The sequence below is a fragment of the Cottoperca gobio genome, chromosome 12 (assembly GCF_900634415.1).
Source record: "Cottoperca gobio chromosome 12, fCotGob3.1, whole genome shotgun sequence".
In the NCBI taxonomy this organism is placed as follows: domain Eukaryota; kingdom Metazoa; phylum Chordata; class Actinopteri; order Perciformes; family Bovichtidae; genus Cottoperca; species Cottoperca gobio.
This window is the reverse complement of record NC_041366.1, coordinates 22,636,779-22,663,274: the sequence shown is the minus strand read 5'-3', so window position 1 is coordinate 22,663,274 and position 26,496 is coordinate 22,636,779. Positions and strand designations below refer to the sequence as shown.

General features: G+C 40.9%; 1 protein-coding gene across 1 annotated transcript; it reads left to right on the top strand.

Moving 5' to 3' along the window:
* Window positions 1–2,862: 2,862 nt before the first annotated feature.
* Window positions 2,863–25,219, top strand: npy8ar (neuropeptide Y receptor Y8a). The gene is given in 7 exon segments (XM_029445485.1): window positions 2,863–2,975; window positions 18,218–18,785; window positions 19,211–19,452; window positions 19,886–19,893; window positions 21,997–22,064; window positions 22,066–22,145; window positions 22,730–25,219. Coding segments are annotated over 6 exon segments (1,158 nt in total). The 5' UTR covers window positions 2,863–2,975; window positions 18,218–18,476; the 3' UTR covers window positions 23,181–25,219.
* Window positions 25,220–26,496: the final 1,277 nt, after the last annotated feature.

The following is a 26,496-nucleotide window of genomic DNA, read 5'->3' as shown; positions in this document are numbered from 1 at the left end:
TCAGGTTTCCTCTCACAGAAGATGTTCTGATGTGTCCTCTCACAGAAGATGTTCTGATGTTTCCTCTCACAGAAGATGTTCTGATGTTTCCTCTCGTCTCAAGGAAGATGTTCTGATGTTTCCTCTCACAGAAGATGTTCTGATGTTTCCTCTCACAGAAGATGTTCTGATGTTTCCTCTCAAAGAAGATGTTCTGATGTGTCCTCTCACAGAAGATGTTCTGATGTTTCCTCTCACAGAAGATGTTCTGATGTTTCCTCTCGTCTCAAGGAAGATGTTCTGATGTGTCCTCTCACAGAAGATGTTCTGATGTTTCCTCTCACAGAAGATGTTCTGATGTTTCCTCTCGTCTCAAGGAAGATGTTCTGATGTTTCCTCTCACAGAAGATGTTCTGATGTTTCCTCTCACAGAAGATGTTCTGATGTTTCCTCTCAAAGAAGATGTTCTGATGTGTCCTCTCACAGAAGATGTTCTGATGTTTCCTCTCACAGAAGATGTTCTGATGTTTCCTCTCGTCTCAAGGAAGATGTTCTGATGTTTCCTCTCACAGAAGATGTTCTAGTGTTTCCTCTCACAGAAGATGTTCTGATGTTTCCTCTCACAGAAGATGTTCTCATGTTTCTTCTCACAGAAAATGTTCTGATGTTTCCTCTCACAGAAGATGTTCTGATGTTTCCTCTCGTCTCACAGAAGATGTTCTGATGTTTCCTCTCACAGAAGATGTTCTGATGTTTCCCCTCGTCTCACAGAAGATGTTCTGATGTTTCCTCTCACAGAAGATCTTCTGATGTTTCCTCTCACAGAAGATGTTCTCATGTTTCCTCTCACAGAAGATGTTCTCATGTTTCTTCTCACAGAAGATGTTCTCATGTTTCCTCTCACAGAAGATGTTCTGATGTTTCCTCTCGTCTCACAGAAGATGTTCTCATGTTTCCTCTCACAGAAGATGTTCTGATGTTTCCTCTCGTCTCACAGAAGATGTTCTGATGTTTCCTCTCACAGAAGATCTTCTGATGTTTCCTCTCACAGAAGATGTTCTCATGTTTCCTCTCACAGAAGATGTTCCGATGTTTCCTCTAACAGAAGATGTTCTGATGTTTCCTCTCACAGAAGATCTTCTGATGTTTCCTCTCACAGAAGATGTTCTCATGTTTCCTCTCACAGAAGATGTTCTCATGTTTCTTCTCACAGAAGATGTTCTCATGTTTCTTCTCGCAGAAGATGTTCTCATGTTTCCTCTCGTCTCACAGAAGATGTTCTCATGTTTCCTCTCACAGAAGATGTTCTGATGTTTCCTCTCACAGAAGATGTTCTGATGTTTCCTCTCGTCTCACAGAAGATGTTCTGATGTTTCCTCTCACAGAAGATGTTCTGATGTTTCCTCTCGTCTCACAGAAGATGTTCTCATGTTTCCTCTCACAGAAGATGTTCTCATGTTTCTTCTCGCAGAAGATGTTCTCATGTTTCCTCTCGTCTCACAGAAGATGTTCTCATGTTTCCTCTCACAGAAGATGTTCTCATGTTTCCTCTCGTCTCACAGAAGATGTTCTGATGTTTCCTCTTGTCTGACAGAAGATGTTCTGATGTTTCCTCTCGTCTCACAGAAGATGTTCTGATGTTTCCTCTCGTCTCACAGAAGATGTTCTGATGTTTCTTCTCGTCTCACAGAAGATGTTCTGATGTTTCCTCTCACAGAAGATGTTCTGATGTTTCCTCTCACAGAAGATGTTCTCATGTTTCTTCTCACAGAAAATGTTCTGATGTTTCCTCTCACAGAAAGATGTTCTGATGTTTCCTCTCGTCTCACAGAAGATGTTCTGATGTTTCCTCTCACAGAAGATGTTCTGATGTTTCCTCTCGTCTCACAGAAGATGTTCTGATGTTTCCTCTCACAGAAGATGTTCTCATGTTTCCTCTCACAGAAGATGTTCTGATGTTTCCTTTACACTCGTCTGATCGGAGACATATTGTGGAAAAAAAATAGTCCAAAAGCTCAAATGTACAACATGCAGGTGCACACCACTAGCCGCAGAAGAAGAAGTCTGGAACATCTTGTGCAAAGCAATTTGATTGGACTGTGTGCTGAAGTGCAGCTCTCATCATCTGTCCCTGTGTTTGTATCAAGGCTCACACACTTATTGATATAGATCATGAACACACTGCCAGAGTCACGTCCCAAATTCCCTTTCATTGCTGTTCAGAGGAGAACTCTTCACAAACACAATGTACAATCCTTCTGCCTCCATCTTCCATTGTCTCGCTCTTATTTACCGTCTCTCTCTCTCACAGTCCATCTCTGAGATTCTGAAACTCATTATCACAGCAAATTGCTCCGAGTCAGTCCCGAGCAACGCCGCGCTGCGATGCTCTCATGTGTTATCTGGCTGCCAGCGAGCCTCTGACGCACTTACTGTATCTAATTCTGTGAGGCTGATTGGAAGGACTGCATGGGAGCTTGAGGTGCGAGGAGGATAACAAGTGGCACACAGAGGGGGTCTCATGACTACCCCCCCCCTGCAGAGACTGGAAAGTGACCCAGACATGCTGATGTATCACAATAACTCCCATCAGATGCATCACTAACACTGAGGATGCTTTTTAAAAACTGTGTTTAATTCGTTTTTATACAGAAGAGGAAACAGAAAAGATGGTGGGGGGGGGGGGGGGGTCATTATGTCTAAACACCTGGCTCAGGCCCTGCAGACCTGATCCCACAGGAACTAACGCTTTTGAATAATAAAGGTTGAACAAAGCTTTGAAATAGAAGCTGCTCTGCTGCTTGCACTGCGCAGTTGTTCCCTTTCCCGAAACTGCACAGACCCCCGGAGCTGCGCTGCTCCTCCTGCACACACACACACACACACACACACACACACACACACACACACATACATATCCGTGCAGAGCAGTGAACACCGTAGCCAGACACAGACACGGTGTGTGGACGCGGACACAGCACCGAGCAGCCGGACAGGTGAGTGCAGCTCTTCTTCAGTCAGATGGATTCACAGTTTCTGACACAGAATCCAGATGTTGCAGTAACGTACCGAGACGAAACCTCTGCAGCTGACAGGCGGGATCAACTGCTCAGAGCGCGCGCGTTTGGATCACAGCTAGTTAGGTCACCTCTCACAGATGATCTACCCGCGTGGACATAAAATGCACAACGTGGAAGTTCCACCAGAAAAGCGATGTGATGGAATATTGAGGATTTAATTGGTCGTGAGTGTCCTGCTCATCAGCTGTGGTTTTACACTGACTGTGATATTTACAATTAAAATATGTTATAAACGAATTAGTTGTTGCTGTTCTTGCGTTGAAATGAAACTTAAAGAACAAATACATCGTTGGTTTGTTTACTTCAGAAGATGCACTTACAGAAACATTTACGCATGTGCATGATGTTCATTTGAGAATAATTTAATGGTCTGAAACAATTATAACAAACTAGTTATTTCTCTGGTTCCAGTTTTTAAAATGCTGCTTTTCTGCTTTATATCATAAACTGAGCACGTGATTATATTTCACACATCTTCAAACATGATGCACTATTTAAAATCTCTGATCACTGATGATGTTTTAACCAAACTGAATAAATGTTTTGAACATTTAACATTGCGATGCATTTATCTTCACGTCCTCAGCATGTTGCGTTTAGGTGCTGCTGGAAAACTCAGGCGTCTGGTTATTCAATGTTGGTTGTATGTGAGGGCGTGACGTGTAAACTCGTGTCTGCTGTGTGTTGCACTGCGAGACTTTACATGTACGTGATTATTGAAACTCATTTACGGATCAAATGAAATATTGAAATGATTTATTTCATGTGCAGGACGTTTGTTTCAGACTGCTGCTCATCTATGTGTGATGGAAGCTATGTTGTCTCATGTATTGCATGAGCTTTGTTATCTACAGCATATTTATTAAGAATCATGCAAAAGTTTTAATGCAACAACAAAAAGGAAAACTTTTGACAGGGGGCGAAATATTTTTGTTGATATGACCCAAAATTTTCAGTTGCATGCAGCTCTGTGTCTGTCTGTGCTACAGTATATTCTGCTGGCAGCTTCTGAGAACGGATCAATACCAGGCAGCCTGTGTGTGTGTGTGTGTGTGTGTGTGTGTGTGTGTGTGTGTGTGTGTGCGTGCGTGCGTGCGTGTGTGTGTGTGTGTCTGATGACACATTTCATGTTTCACCAAGGAAAGAGACATTTCATTGAGCTGTAACAGCTGACCTACTTTCAAACGGGTTCTTGATCTCAATGTTATTCAACAGTATTAATTATATACAAAGATATTGTTACATATTCGTTCAGACGAGGAAGAGTGAGCCTGACATTGTCGATGTTTAGTCTTTGTCTCCTTTTAGAAGCTCGACTCAATAACAATGTCGGTCGGACATCTTCGGTTCAGTCTGACATACGATTGCTCGGATTAACTTGAAGTTTTTTTCATTCATGTTCCCCAGAGGACTTTAGTGATCCTCGGACGATTTAATGTGTCTAATATTTAGGTTTATGATCAAACACCTGCAGAAACGCTGCTACGCTAAACTGAGATGGTGAACGTTATCCCTGCGTCACATAACATCAGCACGTTAACATTGTCCCTGTGAGTATGTTGATGTTAGCATTCAGCTCAAACCGCTGCTGTTCTTAAGTACAGAAGCTTTGTGAGGAAATAAGAGGCCGCACTGTAGCCTATGTTACAATTGGAAAAATAAAGGTGGTGAACAAACACTGTAATGGAGAAACTGTTTCTCTCACGTATATACTACGGAGCCCTAAAGTCCCGTCAGGTGATATTTTTTATCTTGTGCTCACAAGTTCATCTTGTTTATCTCCAATTAACCAACAAATGAAAAAGTAAAGAGTACATTTGGCTAGGAATCACTAACGTACTGTAGGCTACTGTAAACTTGGGATGTCACGAGACTAATGGCAATAGGAAATGTGTATGGGACGCAGTAAACTCACTATTGACGTGTCCAGGGGTCGAAAACATCAGGAAAGGTTGTTAAAGTTAGCTGTTAGCTGTTAGCTGTTAGCTGTTTGCTGTTAGCTGTCAGCTGTCAGTTGTTACCTGTTACCTGTTACCTGTTACCTGTTAGCTGTTTGCTGTTAGCTGTTTGCTATTAGCTGTTAGCTGTCAGCTGTTACCTGTTACCTGTTAGCTGTTTGCTGTTAGCTGTTAGCTGTTTGCTGTTAGCTGTCAGCTGTCAGCTGTTACCTGTTACCTGTTAGCTGTTTGCTGTTAGCTGTTTGCTGTTAGCTGTCAGCTGTCAGCTGTTACCTGTTACTATTCCATTTACTATCTCATAAATATATTTATTTGAATTAAAAACAAAGGTCCAACGCAGTCTTCTGGCAAAACGTCGAATAATCCTTTAATCTGACGGCTATCTCTTCGTGAAACATAATAGAGCTTCACGCGTAGTCTATTTGTAACTATGCACCAAAACCACAATCTTAAAAATATTAGACATGAAGAGGCAAACCTTGTCAGTGTTTTCCTGAAACAGTTGCTCGCTGTAGTTTTTATAAACATGAAGAAATAATGCATTTTTTGGGAACTATTTTCTGCGGCGGATGAATCCACATTTGACGCTCTAGTGAATATTTGTGGCAAGTACACAACTCAACTAAATATAAAACAAAGGTCTCGTCCTTTTCACTCATTTTAATGCAGGAATGTTACGTATTCTAATTTTAATGGCAACTTGTTCGCAGCCCTTATAACACCTGATATGTGACACGAACAGATGGTGTTCATCGAGTAAGAATATAAATAGTTCCTGCACGAGTCTCTCTCCTCTGCCGTGTGCAGATACAGGTGTGTGATAATTAAAGTATTAATCCTCTGCATCACTGGAAGTGTCTGCAGAGAGTGGACGTCTAATTACAGTTTGAGCCTCTCCTTATAACTCGACCTGCCAGGTGGAGAGCAGGTGTAATAAACATTGTTTAATCAGAGGAACGACTTCACTCGAGATAATGAAAAACCTTTTCATCTGGACGAGAGTAAAAGATACACAGGAAACCTGGATTCAATAAAAGCAGCTTAATTTTAATGAATGTGGGTCGAAGTCAGAGGAGATTATCGACGGGATGTGAACACAGGATCCAGATCATGTTTATATATTTATATTCTCAATTTAAAGCATAAACGAAAGAGCTTAAATGCACAATATTAAATGTGCTGCCTCTCTCGATCAAAACAATAACAAAAGAGGTTAAACATCAGAGGTGGATGGTTGGATGGATGGATGGTTGGTTGGATGGATGGATGGTTGGATGGATGGATGGTTGGATGGATGGTTGGATGGATGGTTGGATGGATGGTTGGTTGGATGGATGGTTGGTTGGATGGATGTTGGATGGATGGTTGGTTGGATGGATGGTTGGTTGGATGGATGGTTGGATGGATGGATGGTTGGATGGATGGTTGGATGGTTGGTTGGATGGATGGTTGGTTGGATGGATGGATGGTTGGATGGATGGTTGGATGGATGGATGATGGATGGATGGATGATGGATGGATGGATGGTTGGTTGGATGGATGATGGATGGATGGATGGTTGGATGGATGATGGATGGATGGATGGATGGTTGGATGGTTGGTTGGATGGATGGATGGTTGGATGGATGGTTGGATGGATGGTTGGATGGATGGATGGTGTGTGCAAAAATAACATAAATTATTATAATTTCTTTGTTAACAGTAAAATAACTAATTCAAGTTTAAGTAACTATCAATGGTTATTATAAAATGTTTGTAATTTTAACTCAAAATCTACAGTTTGCACTTGAAGTATAACAAACTTTACTAAATTACAAGTTTTACGGCGCAGAAATAAAACCTCCACCAATCCTGAAAGTCTTCGTGTGAAAACATAGAAACGTTCCATCAGAAGTGAAACACGGTGGAAAGACGAGCCACAGGGGACAGAAGGGGATTATTAAAAACAGAGCGGGAGGAGAAACCCAGGATCTGGATTTAGATAAATGACTACATTTCAGCATTTTCCTCCCTGACAGTCAGAACCTCTCAGCTTCCATGTTCCCTGTTCCCCACAGTGTGTTCACATGTTGTGGCTGTTTCTTCGTATCCTACGTGGAGAAGTGGAAGAAGCTTCCCTGTTGTATCCTGTAGCAGAGCTGAATGATTCAGGAACACAGAGCGCCACCACGGACTGGATGAAATATGGAGGCAGCTTGAGGCGACGCAGCAGAGCAGACAGCGAGCGGTTAGCGACCTGAGACGGCACTACCTGTCACTCAAACGCATCAGGGCCTGGGGGTCTGTGGGAGTTGATAACTAACATCATGCACCTGCACCTTACACCCACACACACACACACACACATAGTAACCCTTCTAGGCCTCTTCACCCTGCTGCGGGTGCGTCCCACCACACATTACTGTTGACGCATCTTTCTGTCTGATGGCTGAAAGTGGAAGTGACTTCACACGATACAAAGTCAGTCGAGAAGGATGAGTTGTTTCCTCTGCGCTGTGGGCGGGACTTAACGCTGTGTGCAGGTGTGGAGCAACACAATGTTCTTAGAGTCCCAGCATTGAAGCTCAAACAATGTACAGAGCACGAAATAAAGTCACTTTTATGGACATTTATATTATTTTATAGACCAAACGATTAATAATTGAAACTAGAAAATAATCATCAGTTACTTTCTTGCAAGACTTTTTATTTTGCGAGGTACAGGAAGAAGGACGCAGAGTGAAGCACGTAAACAGTCATATTGTTGTTATTTTATTTTCCATATTTCTGATTGGGAATTATGTTTGATGAGGAGGAACACAGTGGGATTGATTATTGATGAGTTATTCTATATAAGAATAGAGTTCACAAATAATGTGAATGGATCATTTTGGGGCTGCAACTAAATGTTTTCACTATCCATCAATCTGCTGATCTATGATTGATTCATTGTTTTGTCTATAAAATAGTGAAAAATGCCGACAACAAAGTAAAAAAACACATATACTGTGTATAAAAAAATAAATATATATATATGTATATGTATATATATATGTATATATATTTATACATATATATATGTATATGTAAATACATATACATATATATATATGTATATGTAAATACATATATATGTATATATATATATGTATATACATATATATGTAAATACATATATATATATATATGTATATGTAAATACATATATATGTATAAATATAGATACATATATATATATATATATATATATATATATATATATATATATATATGTATATATATACATATATATATGTTTATATATATGTATATATATACATATATATATATATATGTATCTATATATATATATATATGTGTAATATATATATGTACATATATATATATATATATTATATGTACATATATATATTTAAATATATATAGATATATAATCATATATATATCGTGTATATATATATATTGTCATATATTATTATATATATATATCTGTACATATATATATATTACCATATATATATGTATATTATATATGTGTATTATATATATATGTAATATATATATATATATGTATATATGTATATACATATATATATGTACATATATATATACACATATATATATATGTACATATATATATGTATATACATATATACATATCTATATGTATATATATATACATATATATATACATATATATATATATATGTATATATATATGTATATATACATATATATATACATATATATATACATATATATATACATATATATATACATATATATATATATATGTATATATATATATGAAAGATGCAGTATTATATCTTTCAGGCTTCATACGACCTCCAACAATGAGGTTTGGGAACCACTCGCTGCTGCTTATTAAGATGATACTTAATTAGCATATAGTCATAATTAGAGAGTCAGATGAGCTCATTAACATTTTAATCAACTCTTCTTCCCTCGTCTGCATCATGATGGCTGCACAGTAAGAGGACAAAGAGAGACAATCAAGTGGACGTTTCAAAGAATCACAAAATGTATTTAATATAAATAAAATCATCTGCATTGATCCATAAAGAGCTGGGATCAGTGGCAGTGCATTAGGTCCATAAAGTTGGAGGATGTAACTTGTTGTTTGGTCGGATGAGCTTCACGTTGGGTTTGTGTTGGCAGCAGTGTGATGCAGACTGACAGGTGGGAGGTTGTGTATTTAATGAGGCCTAAAGGGAAGGACGCGACACAACAGTGCTCGTGTTTCTATCAGAGCTCTGCACGTTTGGATAATTACCTTTACAGACCTTCTTGATTACAGCAGACACACGATGAAAGGGCAACATTTGCATTATGACGGGACCTTCGTGCAGGAATCAACTTGTTCTCACATAAAGAAACTCTAACAGTCGCAGGCTGCTCGTCCATCGTTACTGTTTCCCTGGAAATGGTTTGGAATAACAACATGTTTAAATACAAACTGTTTTGGCTTCTGTTCCCAAAGCTGGTCTGATGTTCCTCGTGTTACTGATGTAACATCTAGTGCTCGAGCATCACGTGAAACACAGTAAAGTTAGCACTAAGCGCTAGCAGTTAGCTTATATTAGTCAAAGTCTCTTTTTATTGTCAATTTAAGGCAGATGGAAATGCATATAACATGTAATACATGTTACTCTGTATGCAAGGATCTGAATGCTCCTTTAATACAGAGTAACATAACTAAACCACCAGCTCGTCTCAGAGGGTTGATGCCGACCTTGCCAAGCGGAGGTGAATCCGTCAGACATTAGCTTCTGCTCGTCTCTCATCAGTCTGTTGCAGTGAAACGCTGGTCAGTGTTTGTTATAATCTGACGTCTCCACATGTTCATGGTTTCCAGTCTCCCTCAGAACACTTGCAGGTGATGAGGGAAGTCTGAACTCCTCTGAGGTTGGATGTGAAGGTTCCAGAACATCTGTCACAGTTTCCCTCCTGGAGATTTTCTGCATTAATCCACATGTTCAGCCCAGCTAGCAGCACGGTTCTGGGGACGCCCCCCCCCCCCCCCCACGAGAAGGTATTCAGGGTGTCAGTGAGGTTATTTAAGATCAAAGAAAGTAAGAAACAAAGATAACATTCATATCAAAAGGTATAAAAGCTACTGTTCTGAAGATATGTTCGTAATGTGCTTTCTTGAAGGATTGAACTGTGATTGGACGGATAGTGATGACATCCACGTTCCCTCGAGTCCGAACTACCTTTGTTGCGATAAATAATATTATTGTTGATATTATTTTAAGCCCATTTTTATGCGTATGATGTAATGATAGTATGATCATATAATAGCATAATAATGCGAGTGCATCCTTTAAGGTGGTTTTGTTCGTTTTAGGGACGTGTTGCATGCTGGGAAAAGCTCCCCATGTTACCATGATGCAAACCTGTTGCCAGGCAACAATGTTAATTCTGCACGATTCTGTAAAAAGGTTCAATTTTCTTTCTATGACGTCTTCACAGTTCAGCTGAGCTCTGGGAGAAGCTTTGGGTTTCACTTTCCTCCCGTCGGCAGAAAGTTGTGCTTCATGCGTTCACTCTGACGTCTTACACGTAAACTCAAAGACTTGCAGATTGACCACAGTCGCTGTCGGGAGCGTTTGTGAAAAGCTCGTCGCGCTTCTTTTGAATAATCTGCAGCGTGTGGGAGGATTGTTCTACTTATTCATCGACTCATTTCCACTGTATGTATAAGACGGGAAGGAAGCGTGCGAGAGTGAAGTCGCAGTGAAGAGTCTGAACTCTCCGGCCTGCAGCTGCTTCAGGCAGAGAGCTCATCAATAAACATCAGATCATGAATATGAAGCAACTGCAGTTGTAACTGCATGTTTGTGTTTATCTACCACACTTCAATGTTTACCTGCAGCTACGTCTCAATGCACTGTAATGTATAGCAACACACTGCAGGAGAATGCATCAGCTGACACGTCACTTCATTGCTCACACTAACACAATTACTTGATATGTAAATGAGGCATTATGTAATGTAAGTGCTGCTGAAGGAACCACAGTGAGGTTGGATCTTCTCACACTTTGTGCCGCTCTGCATGTCTCTGATCAACACGCTGCTCTTCAGGGTGTGTGTGTGTGTGTGTGTGTGTGTGTGTGTGTGTGTTGATGCTCGAGGATCCTGAAGTGAAGATGGACCTCCCCATAAGGTCTGGTGCTGATAACATGATACAAGTGGAACATGGCGGCGCGTTAGATTAATCATCAATCAACATTAATCATCACGCCCACCTCCCTGCGTAACCAGGAGGCCCTCCTTTATCACGGCGCCATGGCAACTAACACCACATGAAGGGCTGATATTAGTAACTCTTATCTCATTTATCAAACGATCGCTCTCCGCTTTAAATAAATCCAAGCATTTGCATTCAAATGATGTTTATCTGTCCGCTGTTAGTGGAGTCGAGTTCAGATCAGCACTTTGTAGCCTTCAGCTGTGTAACCAGCGTCCTGCAGTCCTTTCACACGGAACAATAATCCCATCAATCACAATTAAAGCAGCGTTTTATTTATGTTTTATAAAGAAAGCAGTCGGATTGAGAAGCTTCAGTGTTTATTATATGTATTGTATATATTTATTATATGTATTGTTTATATTTATTATATGTATTGTTTATATTTATTATATGTATTGTTTATATTTATTATATGTATTGTTTATATTTATTATATGTATATTTATTATATGTATTGTATATATTTATTATATGTATTGTTTATATTTATTATATGTATATTTATTATATGTATTGTATATATTTATTATAGTATATATTTATTATATGTATTGTTTATATTTATTATATGTATTGTTTATATTTATTATATGTATTGTTTATATTTATTACATGTATATTTATTATATGTATTGTATATATTTATTATATGTATTGTTTATATTTATTATATGTATTGTAAATATTTATTATATGTATTGTAAATATTTATTATATGTATTGTTTATATTTATTATATGTATTGTTTATATTTATTATATGTATTGTTTATATTTATTATATGTATTGTAAATATTTATTATATGTATTGTTTATATTTATTATATGTATTGTTTATATTTATTATATGTATTGTAAATATTTATTATATGTATTGTAAATATTTATATTGTTATGTCACCAATCTCACGTCTCCGGCTTCTTCTCCTCATTCTGAAGCCGGATCAGGCTGCAGATAAAACTGTGACTCTGGGGGGGGGGGGGGGGGTGCTGCTGTTGACGAACAATTTGATCTCCGGCAGCTTGTCTTCTGCTGTGTGGGATTGTGTAAGATGGGGAAAGAAGGAGAACAACATTGTGTGTGTGTATACACATACACATACGTGTGTGTGTGTGTGTGTGTGTGTGTGTGTGTGTGTGTGTGTGTGTGTACCGTGTTGGAGAAATAAGGCTGTGTATTCTCCCACGCTTCTGGCTTCCTGTCTGCTTTCGGCAGTAATTGATATGAAAGGTTTCTAACGTGCAGAAGATGCGATCGTCTGTCATCGAGGACGGAAACTTCAATTTAATAATCATTTACAATTGGAGCAAAGCTCCACACAGCTCAGAGTCCAGTGAGTGACAGAAGTGTGAATATCTGCAACAGACAGTTTCCTGTTCTTTGTGCCGCTTCGTCCTTGAATTCGTCCTCTCCGTCTATTTTAGAAGCCCCCCCCCCCTCCATGCTCATTGTGTGAACTTCTTCTCCCTCGAGCTGCGGAGACACTTACAGACGTCAAACCCGAAGGATCATTTCACCCGCGCTTACCGTCTGCAACATCACGTGTCCACAGGCGATGTTTACTCACTACGTACAAAACTCAAGTCACAGAATCACGACCAAGTCAGTGTTTCCGATTGGACGAATATATCAGCTGTCAGCGATTTGCTGTCGATATCGCCGGTTGTTATTTGAGGCAATTTTGTTGGTGCGAGTGAGAGCCGCTGCTCGGCGGACAGAGAGAGCGTGACTCAGCAAATGTAACCCAAATCCAATTATTTGGCTTCCCTGTGACAGATATTTTCAGAGTAGTGTCGACAAATCCTAAATCTGATACAAATCTGATCGCTGTGTTTTCCCACCTCATACTTGACTCCATCACGCACCGCAGTGTTGGAGCTGACCGTCAGACGCTCTCTGAGTCCAGCTGCCTTGTGGGGCGCAGGCGGAGATCTTGGTGTGCAGCCCAGGCACATCTTCTCAGCCTCAACAGGAGATCTGTGTCATTCTTTTCCCAAATGTTTGCAAATGTGACGTGTTGCGTTGTTGTTCCAACGCGCATGAGTGTGACGTTAGTGTTTGCATGTGAGGGCACAGATCATCTCAGTTATGGGTCATTCATGACCTCAGTGATGCCTCCATGACTCAGCTCTTCTTCTCTATTTCAATTCATCCAAAAGGGATTAAACAGCACTACCATCTCACTGTCCCACTTCCACATTCATAAAACATTTAAGTGTATGTCTCTGCAGTCAGAACTCTCCCCAGAAAACATCACAGCCCCTCGTCTCCGTGTATATTTCAACATACAAGAACCGATAGTTTGGTACCACGTCAATGCCAGAAATCTGAAACCGTGACGGTTCTCGTGTCGAGTCGTACCGTCAGGGCTAGAGACTTGTGGCGTCCCGTCAGGACGATAGAAAATGTGTTTTGGACGCAGTAAAGTCAGTATAGACGTGTCCAGGGGACGCACCCTGTTTCCCCTGATGATGCTACACTGTGAACAACACACCTAGCAGAGCTAGCTAACGTTAGCTGTTCAGCAACAGGTGAACGGAGGTTCCATAGAGTTGCATTATGGTGCGTTCAAGCTCTATTCAGTAAAAACTTTGATTGTCTCAATCTGTAGTTTCAAGTCTTCTTCAACATGATGTTCATTTAGTAATTTATGTAAACATTTAGAGTAAAATAGAGGATAAAGCAGCGTCTCTTTAGGGCGGGGCTACCTGTGATTGACAGGTTGTTTTTGTCTCACAACTTTAACTCTTTCACAGTTGGTGTTTTCACTTCATGGAAGTTAACCGTAACATTTTAGTCGCCTACAAATGTTCAGAGTTCGGTTGTATTTAGCTCCAACTTCTCGTGGCGACAACCAAAACGCCAAACTCGGGGGCTACGTCCACTTCTTACATCCAGTCTATGTATGTAACCTGTTAGCTTTAGCCTCTTTAGCATGATATCATCTATGTATGTCATATTTAAGATCCTTTTATATGGTTCATGTTAAAAAACAAGTCACCTCTCACACGTCAATTTTGAAATTCAGCCAACAAAATAGACTTTTGTCTATTTCTGTCTCAAATGAAGGACCTAATACTGAAGTTTTGCGGTAAATCTTCCACCATTATCCTTGTAAAGCTCATCTGTGTCCTGTGAGATCGTGAAGCTCGAGCTTGAGGTGCAGCAATCTCATCGTTGCGTCTGATCTACAGAACACTTTCTTTGAACTTCACAACTGTAGCTCTGAAAAAGAAGTGGGGCATGATATCGCATGAGAAATATAATTAAATAAAGAAGGATTGAAGCAGAGATGGAGGACTTGGTCCCGAAGCAGACTGTTCTGTTGTTACACATCGTTGTAAAGATCTGCAATGATCCCCCCCATTAGCCTCGGGTGAAGCTTCGAGAAATTAGAACATTTAATCGTCCGTGCAGTGAAAACAATGAACTTTTAATGTCTCAGATTTAATTAACTTGTTGTTTTTTGGTGCATTATCTTTATTTACTGGTATTTTTGAGGATGACATGTTTGTGAGCGTGGAGAAGCTTAATGAGAGGAGGCATTTCTGCATTAAAAACATTACGTTAACGATCCAAACAGTCTGCATTAATCAGATCAGGTGAAGTAATGTGAATCTGAGCTATTAAAGAATAAAATACTAAAGGGCATGATCGTCATCAGGGGGTAAAGTGGCACGGCCCTGAGCCCCCCCGTCTCCCTCCACGTCCATACAAGTTCATGTCAGAACTAAATTCAACCCTTGACGTCATGTACTACAGTTTATTAAGATAAAATATATATTATATAGAGTTCTGTTCTGATGTTTGTAGCTCGATGTGCATTAATGATCTGCTGTTTGTTTATTGTTAGTTTATCAGAAGGTCAACAATATCCTGCATCTTAATATTATCAAGTCCATCGTCTCTCACTGATGGAAATGCAAACAGAAGCCAGAGATATCTGAAAACATCTCGGTCCCTAATTTGATTTCCTTTGGCCGAACCTGCGATGTTTACATTTTATATTGTTTCATAATTTGTTTAAGCTGTTGTTGTTGTAACCAATAATCCTGACAGAGCCGCCTGTGATGAAGTCAAGAACAGAATATTAGATCACTAAGAGGAGAAGCTGCAGCAGGTCATCGTCAAATGTGTTCTGTACTCGTGTTCATAACCATCAAATCAATACAATCCGACTGCACATGACGGAGCTCCACGACTAAAAAGTCAAGAACATTTAAATACCTATAAATAAAGTGCATCGTGACCAGACATGTTGAATACATCGTCACGCTCTCTGCTATCGTAGCACGACATCGTAGCACGACATCGTAACACGACATCGTAGCACGACATCGTAACACGACATCGTAGCACAACATCGTAGCACGACATCGTAGCACGGCATCGTAGCACGACATCGTAGCAAGACATCGTAACACGACATCGTAGCACAAAATCATAGCACGACATCGTAGCACGGCATCGTAGCACGACATCGTAACACGACATCGTAGCACAACATCGTAGCACGACATCGTAGCACGGCATCGTAACACGACATCCTAACACAACATCGTAGCACGACAATGTAGCACGACATCGTAACACGACATCGTCAGACTCTCTGCTATCATAACACAACATCGTAGCACGACATCGTAACACGACATCGTAGCACGACATCGTAACACGACATCGTAACACGACATCGTAGCACAACATCATAGCACGACATCGTAGCACGGCATCGTAACACGACATCCTAACACAACATCGTAGCACGACAATGTAGCACGACATCGTAACACGACATCGTCACACTCTCTGCTATCATAACACGACATCGTAGCACGACATCGTAGCACGACATCGCAGCACGACATCGTAACACGACATCGTAGCACGACATCGTAGCACGACATCACAGCACGACATCGCAACACGACATCGTAACACGACATCGTAGCACGACATCGTAGCACGACTGTCATGTTTCTTCTACTTTGTTAATCGTCTGTTTCGTCTCTTTTTTGGCAAATGAACTCAAAACACGAGAGTACGGAGTCTGAAACCAGAACTGTCACACGTGTGATGTGCGAGGTGCTGGATGTGTGTGATGTGATATCAGTGTTACATTTCTAATATCACGATTGTCCTCAACACCGGTAAATGTACTTCGTTACAAACAGACGTCGCTGGTTTGTTTTCATTATTGTCCTGTTTATTCAGGAAAACAAACATTTCATAGCGTTCATGCGTGTGCTTGTGCAAGCTTTTTGCAGCCAGGCGGGTGGATGGTGCATGTGAGTCAGTGTGTGTGTGTGTGTAACAACACCTGTGAGTGTGTCTCATTATTTGGCAGCTTTGCTCCCTCGGGTCTCATAAAGGCTGCGAGAGAAGGAGAGACAGACATCTCTGCAGAGAGGGAGGCAGCGCTCTGTAACCAATGTGCTAATGTCTCTCTGTCTGTCTGTCTCTCTGTCTGTAAATGCTAATGAGGCTGAGGATTTGAATATTGATGTAAATCAGTGGATATCAGCGGCTGTTAATAATAATAATAATAATAATAATAATAATAATCATTTATCAAATACTTCACTCAGTAAAACTGAAATGTGTTATTGTTTGTTTATGAGGAAATTACATTTGATAAGTTTACACTGTTTATACTGCGGTTTTATTTCACTGATGTGCAAGATGAATATATGTTTATTAGAGTAATTGGAATTTGTGAATATACTGCACAGTATATAATGAATGGTGTGTAATCTTTAAAATAAATGTAACAACACCACAGGATATAAATACAAGACAAACATGTAGAAGTATCAGTTTCACCACCTAAATGTATTTAAAGTATCAAAAGTAGGGTCATCAGCAGATACAAACATTGTTTTTCGTTAACATTGTAAAATAGAGCTTTTGTGCGACGTTCAAGTAGTGCTGGAATAATCAGAGAAATTAGTTCCTAACTGAAAAATTCACGTGAACGCGGGGCATCAACTCAGACAGTCGGTGAAAAGTTGGACGTCATATTACGCAGATGATGGTGACTTAAAGCTCATGAACACTGAAGTCAGATGAATTACTTCCCAACGCGGGGGAAGTATCTGTGGAGCATGTGAACGCATCAGTCTTTGAGTGCCTTCGCAGTTCTAAATGTAAATGGAGAATTTGAATGAGGTTGTCTTCCCTCTGGAACACGATGTTCCAGTTTCACTTGTGTCTCTGGGCTGCAGAAAGACGTGGTGGAGTTTCAGTTGCATGGTTTAACCTTTAACCTCTGCTGCCAGACTCTGAATGTTTGAAGTCTCTTGAGGTTGGTTTCACATTTTCTATTGAAAAAACGCACACTCTGTCTCTGGATCCGCGATTAAAGAGTCCACATAATGGAACATTACAGCAACAATTGGTTTATGTTAATGAGTGTTAAAGGAACACTTTACTAAATGATCATTTCTATATCAATTACTAACCTTCAATTCTAGAAGGAAATGTTGTTTTTCTCACATCCACTGAACGAAGAAGCAGAAAACTGAGAAGTCCTGATAATTGTAGTAAATGGAGTAAACTATATGAAAACATCCATTTAGATATATAATCTGAGTTTATCCAGTCGTAGGCTCACTACTTAAACACTTCACATAAACATTCTCACGCAGGCGTTAAATAATCAGGTGTTTGTGTTCTGGAAGTATTGAGCAATGTTTTCATCTTGTTTTCTGTTGATCTTCATATATTCAATTCATCAAGACTTTTCTCTGCTTTCTGATTCTCCGTTCAGCGCGGAGACACGAGACAAAAACTAAGTGTTCCTACAGAATTCAAGGTGGCGACTAACTGATATATAAATGGTCATATTGCTGGTGAAGTTTTCTTTTAACGATGGTGAAAAAAAGGGACGATGTACGACACAGAATAGGAGTTAATTCCCCACTTTTCTGTCTTCTTCTTCACCAGCATCCTCCGTGTGATCTGTCCTTCGCAGGGAAACACTTCTGGTCCAGCGTGACGTCGACAGTGAAGAGAGAAGAGCATCTCTCCTCTGCAGCTCACTGATGAAACTCCTCACAACTCGTTATTTAACACAGTGTAACACCTGCCCCCCTGTTTCCTCCCCCGTCCTGTCGCCTCTGCTCTCCTCTGAGCGGCACACTTTCAATTCAAAAGTTCAATAGCAGCCTCAGGGCTTTGCTCTCGTCACCCCCCTCTCCCCGCCATGTCCAACGACAGCAGCCTCCTCGCCACCTGGGAGGACACCGATTGGTCCGACACCTCTCAGTGCCCGCCCTCTGTAGGCGGGGCGACTTTCTTGATTGTGGCGTACAGCGCTGTCATTGCAATCGGGTTGCTGGGCAACGCGGGCCTGGTGTTCATCATTGCCCGGCAACAGGAGTTGCGCAACGTCACCAACATCCTGATCGCTAACCTGTCGTGCTCCGACATCCTCATGTGCGTGGTGTGTCTTCCTGTCACCGTCATATACACACTGATGGACCGCTGGGTGCTGGGGGAGGCCCTGTGTAAGGTCAGCCGAACACACACACACACACACACACACACACACACACACACACACACACACACACACACACACACAGGACATTACATTGACTTATATTCATTTCCTGCAGACTTATTCTCCTTATTATAACCACTAACCAAAAACTAGCAAAAGCAAGCGATCAAGATAAAAATGAATTTATCAGACCACATTATATTTGAAAAACTAGTATTTACAATAACATTTTTAATGATTATTATGGGGACTTGCATGTTGTCCCCTAAAGGAAAGCGAGTCCCCACAATGTCTGAAAACATGGCCACACACACACAAATGCTCCTATATTCCCCAGCTCACTACTCTGTTAAGTGAACCTTTCAGCAGGTTATACATAGAGATGGAGCTGTACATGTTACAAACCTCTGAACCTGTGTCTTGGTCTCTCCCAGGTGACTCCCTTTGTTCAGTGCATGTCAGTCACAGTTTCTGTCTTCTCCCTGGTGCTGATTGCTCTGGAGCGTCACCAGCTCATCCTACATCCTACCGGCTGGTCCCCGGCTGCCGGACACTCCTACCTGGCTGTCGGGCTCACGTGGCTGGTCGCTTGCTTCATCTCTTTGCCTTTCCTCTCCTTCAACATCCTCACTAATGACCCCTTCCAGAACATCAGCCTGCCCGCCAACCCCTTCAGGTGAGTCCACATATACTTAAGCAATAGCTCACGACAGGCCGTGGTATATGGTCATTACATCACAGTTAAGGGGCGTGGTACAACCCCCTTAACTGTGATGTAATGAGCATATATCACGGTCTGAAGTGAGCTGTTGCTTTTATAAAACGGTTACCAAGTGTGGCAATATGAAAGAAAAATACACACTCCAATTTAAATAGTTTTATTATTAAATAATGATGTTCAAAATAAAATAGTCCCTCCGTTGCCTTCTGCACAGAACACCGCGCTAACAGCTAGCGTGCTAACAGCTAGCGCGCTAACAGCTAGCACGGTGTTCTGTTCGTTTCGTTTTTTTCCATTTGGTCTACCTGCTCTTCACGTAGCTCTGCATGTCGTCTTTTAGGGTTTCTTCTCTGGAGATAGGCACTGATGATCCACTCCTCCAGAGGAGAGAACATTGTACTATACTAAATGGACGGTCCCTTGTATTGGCGCATGCGCGACCAGAACCCGGGACCAGATTGAACTGTAAACACGTCTGTGTTTCAGCCTGTATCGTACGTGTTTGATTATTGTCATTTCACGCTGATATTATTTATAATAAAAGCAACCGAACGAATGGAACTCTGTTCTTATTTACATAGTAAAGCTTTGGAACTTTGTTTCTTAACGGACGTCATTTAACAGCTGTAACGGTTGTAGCTTTCTCTCAGACGTGGAGGGATACTCACTTGTTGTGAAAAGTAACTACAATTCTACCCGTGATATACGCTCATTATATCACGGCTAAGAACCAATCAGATTGCTTGATTTGACATGTCCGTTTTATACATGTAGATATACAGGTTAGTTTTTGCTCATCCACACACACAATTCTACCGTATTTCTCCTGATTTATGACAAATCAAACCTGTCTTTGTTCATGTGTTTCCACCCAGTTATTAGAAACTTGTTATTAGGTTATGGTTATTAGATTAGAGAACATGTATCTGTTCCTAATGTATATATATCCTAATATATCAATATATAAACAGTGTTTTACCGTACGAACACTACAAAGGCATCTCCCAGTGTGTGTGGTACATGTTCTGAAACGGAATCCCTCAGGTGCTTCTGAGCACTCGGCTGAGAAACAATGAATTCATTGTTTGTCATATTTCACAACAGTCAGTGATCATAGCTGTGTTTTTACACATCACTGCAGCTGACGGAAACGTTTGCCATGTGTGTGTGTGTGTGTTTGTGTGTGTGTTTATGTGTGTCCGTGTGTGTGTGTGTGTGTGTGTGTGTGTGTTTGTGTGTGTGTTTGTGTGTGTCCGTGTGTGTGTGTGTGTGTGTTTGTGTGAGTGTGTTTGTGTGTGTGGGTGTGTGTTTGTGTGTGTTTGTGTGTGTGGGTGTGTGTGGGTGTGTGGGTGTGTGCGTGGGTGTGTGTGTGTGTATGTGTTTGTGTGTGTTTGTGTGTGTGGGTGTGTGTGTGTGTGTTTGTGTGCGTGGGTGTGTGTGTGTGTGCGGGTGTGTGTGTGTGTGTGTGTGTGCGGGTGTGTGCATGTGTGTACAGATGTGTGTGTGTGTGTGTGTGTGTGTGTGTGTGTGTGTGCGTGTAACCTCGACTTGAGTCGTTTGCTGAACATTACAGCCTTTAATTGGACTCTCACAACATCAGTCAGAGAACACTGATCTTTACTTTATATGTATTATGTAAATTAGTCTTTACAGCTTCACATGATTAACGTGCATCTCCGTGTTCACAACATATTCTCCATTTAATAAACTTTCAGGATCCAGTTCACCGTGTAATAAACCATTGATGAGTCTTTAGTGACTGATGTGATCAAGCTAATGTGTGTTGGTAGGGGTGCAATATATATATAAATATAAATATATATATACATATATATATATAGATATATATATGTATATAGATATATATATATATATATATGTATATATATATATATATAATACATATATATTAATATATATACATATATATATATATATATATATACATATATATATATAATATATATATATGTATATATATTTATATATAATACATATCTCTCTCTATCTCAGTTAGACTCTCTACTCTTCTCTCCATCTATCTCTCTCTCTCTCTCTGGCTCTCATCTCTCTCTCTCTCTCTATGTCTCTTCATCTTCTACTCTCCCTCTCATCTCTCTCTCTCTCTCCCGTATTATCTATTCTGCTACCAGCATCTCTATCGCTACCTCTCTATATCTCTATATATCTATCTCCCTCTCTCTCTCTCTCTCTCCTTTACTCTCTAATCTCTCTCTACCTGTCTCTCTCTTCTCCTTCTTCCTCTCTCTTCCTCTCTATATCTCTCTCTCTCTTCTCCCTGTATCTCTCTATCTAATCTCTCTCTCTCTCTCTCTCTCTTCTCCATTCTCTATCTTCTCTCTCTCTCTGTCTCTCTATACTCTCTCTCTCCATCTTATCTCTCTCTATCTCCCTACTCTCTCTCTCTCTCCTCTCTCGCTCCTCTGTCTCCTCTCTTTCTATCTCTACGTCTTTGCACACCTGTGTGTCCCGTCTCAGGGACCAATCTGATCTGTATGGAGCTGTGGCCGTCAGATAAGCATCGTCTCGCCTACACCACCTCGCTGCTTGCTCTTCCAGTACTGCCTGCCTCTGCTGCTGGTGCTGCTCTGCTACCTCAGGATCTTCCTCCGCCTGAGGCGACGCAGGTCACACCGCTCTACTTCTTCTCGTTAGACTTCCAGTGTGTTTCAGCATGTTTGTTTTATTATATCAAGATTCTACGGAAGCCCGGAGAGGCAAGTGAGACAAAGAAAATCTGGTGATCCATTTTGTGTTTTCTTCAACTAAAGTTCATTACATTTTATCTTTGCGTGATTAAAACAAGTGCTTCCAGGTGAAGAAAGCAGTTTAATGCCAGGCTACTACCTGCTACCTGATGTTATACACAGGACTAAACATATACAAAGATTATTACAAGCTAAAGTCCAAGTATTTTCAGTGCTGTAACATTGAGACATGAGTCTTCTCCTCCCGAATGTTCAGCACAACTATATATTTATTCTTAAAACCACCAAAAGATTCCAGAACAATCGGCTCTAAAACACAGCAGAGGAAACCGTTGGGATCAGAAAATAGATCACCAGATTGTTTTTTCTCACTTCCCCCTCAGGGTTTCCTCAACATACAGTTCTTTGGGCGCTCTATTTATTAACCGCACCGTTGTGCCGGAGGTTTAGTGTGATATGTCACAGTGAAGTGCTGACAATAGGCGTCCTGCTGTGTTGTGCAGGGACATGCTGGAGCGCAGCAGGAGGACTCAGGGAGCCCAGAGGATAAATGTCATGCTGTTCGCCATCGTCGTAGCCTTCGCTCTGTGCTGGCTGCCGCTCAACGTCTTCAACACGCTGTTTGACTGGCACCACCAGGCCCTACCCGACTGCCAGCACAACGCCGTCTTCTCCGCCTGCCACCTGACAGCGATGGCCTCCACCTGCATCAACCCCGTGGTGTACGGCTTCCTCAACAGTAACTTCCAGAGGGAGCTGAAGTTGACGCTGCAGCGCTGCCAGTGCGGCAACGGGGCGGCGGAGAGCTACGAGAGCTTCCCGCTCTCCACCGTGGGCAGCGAGGGCATGACGAAAGCAACCTCCCTCAACAGGATGGGATCAGTGTGCGTTCCCTCACCCAGACCCGAGATCAGCTCCGCAATACCTGCGAAGACAATACCAGCCAACACCTAATAATGACCAAGAACTGTTTTCTGGCAAGTGGCTGGAACAGTGTGCAACAGACCGTCAAGTCAAATAATACTTCAATACTTTACTTTGCTGCCACAGTGAAACAGCGTCTGTCACTCCGGCTGGCTGTTCGGCAGCAGGAAGGGACGAGGCCGGAGGTCGGCGGATGTAGCTTCACGTCCAGAACACGGGAATCTTAATAATAATAGGAATGATCTTGTAAATGGTGTTTGTTGAGGGACGTGGATAAAAAAGCAGAAGCGCTGCAAGGACGGAATGTTCTCTGAAGCCTCCCTTGGTTACCGTTGCTATGGCCGTTGATCTTTGCATTCTATAATGAGCAACGAGAACGACGGACGCAGATTTCCTGCCAAAATACATGGTACATTTTGAAACAATGGATCCACGATTTCATACAGAAGCGTAATTAGGATTAAAAGGTTTTCTGTAACAGTTACATAAAATAAAGATGTAATCAGATTACCGATACATTTAGTAGAAATTAGCTTTATTAGCAGGATTACAATTTTTCAATCCATTTTAAAATAAAGACGGATATATTACCACGCATTACAACACGCAACCACACGAGTCTCATACAGTGGCCTCTAAACTGGGTGGAAATGTCCCCGTGTGTTTGCATGTACAGCAGAAGACGCTGCACAGCGCAGTGCAAGTTATCGCAACGTTTCCAGTTCATCAAGATTATTTATTTTTGCAGAGACGTCGCAGCGTAAAAAGACGGTTTGTAGGAAATGAGCGAACCGCTTCAAATGTTCTGCTCCAGCAAACATAACACATTTTAAATTACAGCGCATCGTAACTTGCACTGTTCTGTGACGTTGTGCTTTTCATCAAGTTACTGACTACAGTATTTAACACGTAATTGTATCGGAATACATTTTTAGGGTTACCATGCACCATGTAGAGGGGTCGCAAAGATCCACTTGATATCCTCCTAACACCCTGAAGCTAAGCTAACAGGGTCCAGGTAAAAAGGTTAGCATCGTTAACGATCTAGAAGACGTGGAAATAAAGAAACTGCTTTGTTCTTGTATTGCAGATTCAGCAGTTAGCTCTGTGTTATAGTGTGATAAGACTGTATTATAAAGTATTATACAGAACAGGAAGATGTTGTGTTGTTCTAGCGTAACCCTGTGTGGCTGCTTACTGTCGGAACACATACCAAACAACACGGGTTAGATTAGGCTTCATACCAAATCTCTGGCAACACATTTAGTTGTAAAATGTTGAAGGACACAAAGAACATAATATATATGTGTTTTATATGTGACTTTGCAAATGTAACTGAATCTGATAGTGAACACACAAGCATTATAACAGTGTGGTGGAGATTATTATATATATATAATATATATAACGGGAGGTAATGAGGCTGTGATGAATACAGTGAGCATTTAGAAACAATTTTCAGTGGCTGAGTTATAAATACAATGAAGTCTATGAGATGTAATTATTATTGATGCCACGCAGCCTTACTCAAACTTTGTTGAATGTTTTACATGCTGAGGAATCGGTACGTTTTGTAGCAGTTACCAGACTCAACACTGTGAACAAGCACCAAGAGTTTTAAGATACAACCTCTGGTGTGTGTGTTCAGTGACGCTCCCGAATCTCAAAGTCTGCTCCCAAAAGAAGTTTTATCTTAAAGTTCAATTTCCCTTCGTTTTTCGTTAAATTCAAGTTTCAATTGAAGCTTTCATTTTTATATTTTATTCTTTCCATATTTCACTTTCTATACTCTAATTAACATTTAGCAATATTACACCAAATTAAAAAATGTGTTTCCTCTTTCTTGTTATATCTAATTAATACAAAAAAAAATCAATTTTACCTTTTTATTTTATTTGTGTTTGAAATGATCCGCCATAAACTGCGAGTCAAATCTGGGACACCCGGCACTATCAGGGAGAGTATCTTTACCAAATGTAACTGTAACAGCGTTTTCTTCTTCGCTGAATTCTCTGTCAAGTGTGTCAGTTCATTGTGGCCGTGTCATTAAACCAAGTGTGAAAAATGGAGACGTGTGTCGCGTCAAATAAACTCCAACAAGTAATATTTCACAAATGATACTTGGAAACACAAAGGTTTTTAACAGGAGCTTGTTGTTGAAAGTTGTGAATGACTTTGAAAGCAGCCCAGTAAGCAGCGAGGGGGGACCGCTGACTTGGCCGCTCACCAGCGGTCAGCAGCTGCAGCTGGACTCATGGACTTAAAAACACGTGATACACATGTTTTTATGATCCCGTTCTCTAGAGAGAAATTTCTCTGGAACGTCCACATCTCTGCATCGCGTATCCATGACATGTTTCGGTAATGTTACAGATTGTACCAGCTAACATGAACTATTGAATATCTTTATATGGGCTGTATAATGCCGAGGTTGGGATAAAAGGCTAAAAATGAGCAAACTACCGAAGTCCAGTCAAACTCTTGGTAAGAATTAGGAAAATATCAAGTTTTTGGGTTGTATAATTGTTACATAACTTAGGTTACGTAACGTAAGCTAAGTAGCTACGTTACGTGAGCTGAGTAGCTACGTTACGTGAGCTGAGTAGCTACGTGAGCTGAGTAGCTACGTGAGCTGAGTAGCTACGTGAGCTGAGTAGCTACGTGAGCTGAGTAGCTACGTTACGTGAGCTGAGTAGCTACGTGAGCTGAGTAGCTACATTACATGAGCTGAGTAGCTACGTTACGTGAGCTGAGTAGCTACATTACGTGAGCTGAGTAGCTACGTTGCGTAAGCTGAGTAGCTATGTTACGTGAGCTGAGTAGCTACGTTACGTGAGCTGAGTAGCTACATTACGTGAGCTGAGTAGCTACGTTGCGTAAGCTGAGTAGCTACGTGAGCTGAGTAGCTGCGTTACATGAGTTGAGTTAAGTCTGCATTGACTTTTGGTTTCACGCGGGACATGATTTCTCTTAGGTGATGTTGTGTTTATTAACCCATCCCTGCTTCCGACGCCCCCAGTTGCTCTTTATACTCTGACTTCCTCCTTTACTCCCCTTACTTTATTTTGGCTGCCTAACAACGTTGAGCCTCCCTGCAGGGATCCAGTTTACCAGGAGGATTTAACGGCCTACTGAGCCAACTACGAGGTCGAGTACGGCCATGCTGCCATTTAATGGGCTGATAGCATTAGCCAGGTCCACCAATGCAGATGTGTTGAACTTTAATGGTTTGTCTACAGGAGGTGTTTCAATCGTGTCATGTGCTACTCAACTGAAAGGAGTATAAGGATGGCTTACTCCTTTAATACTTTCAATATCAGCTCCAGAAATAAATTGTGTTTCTTGT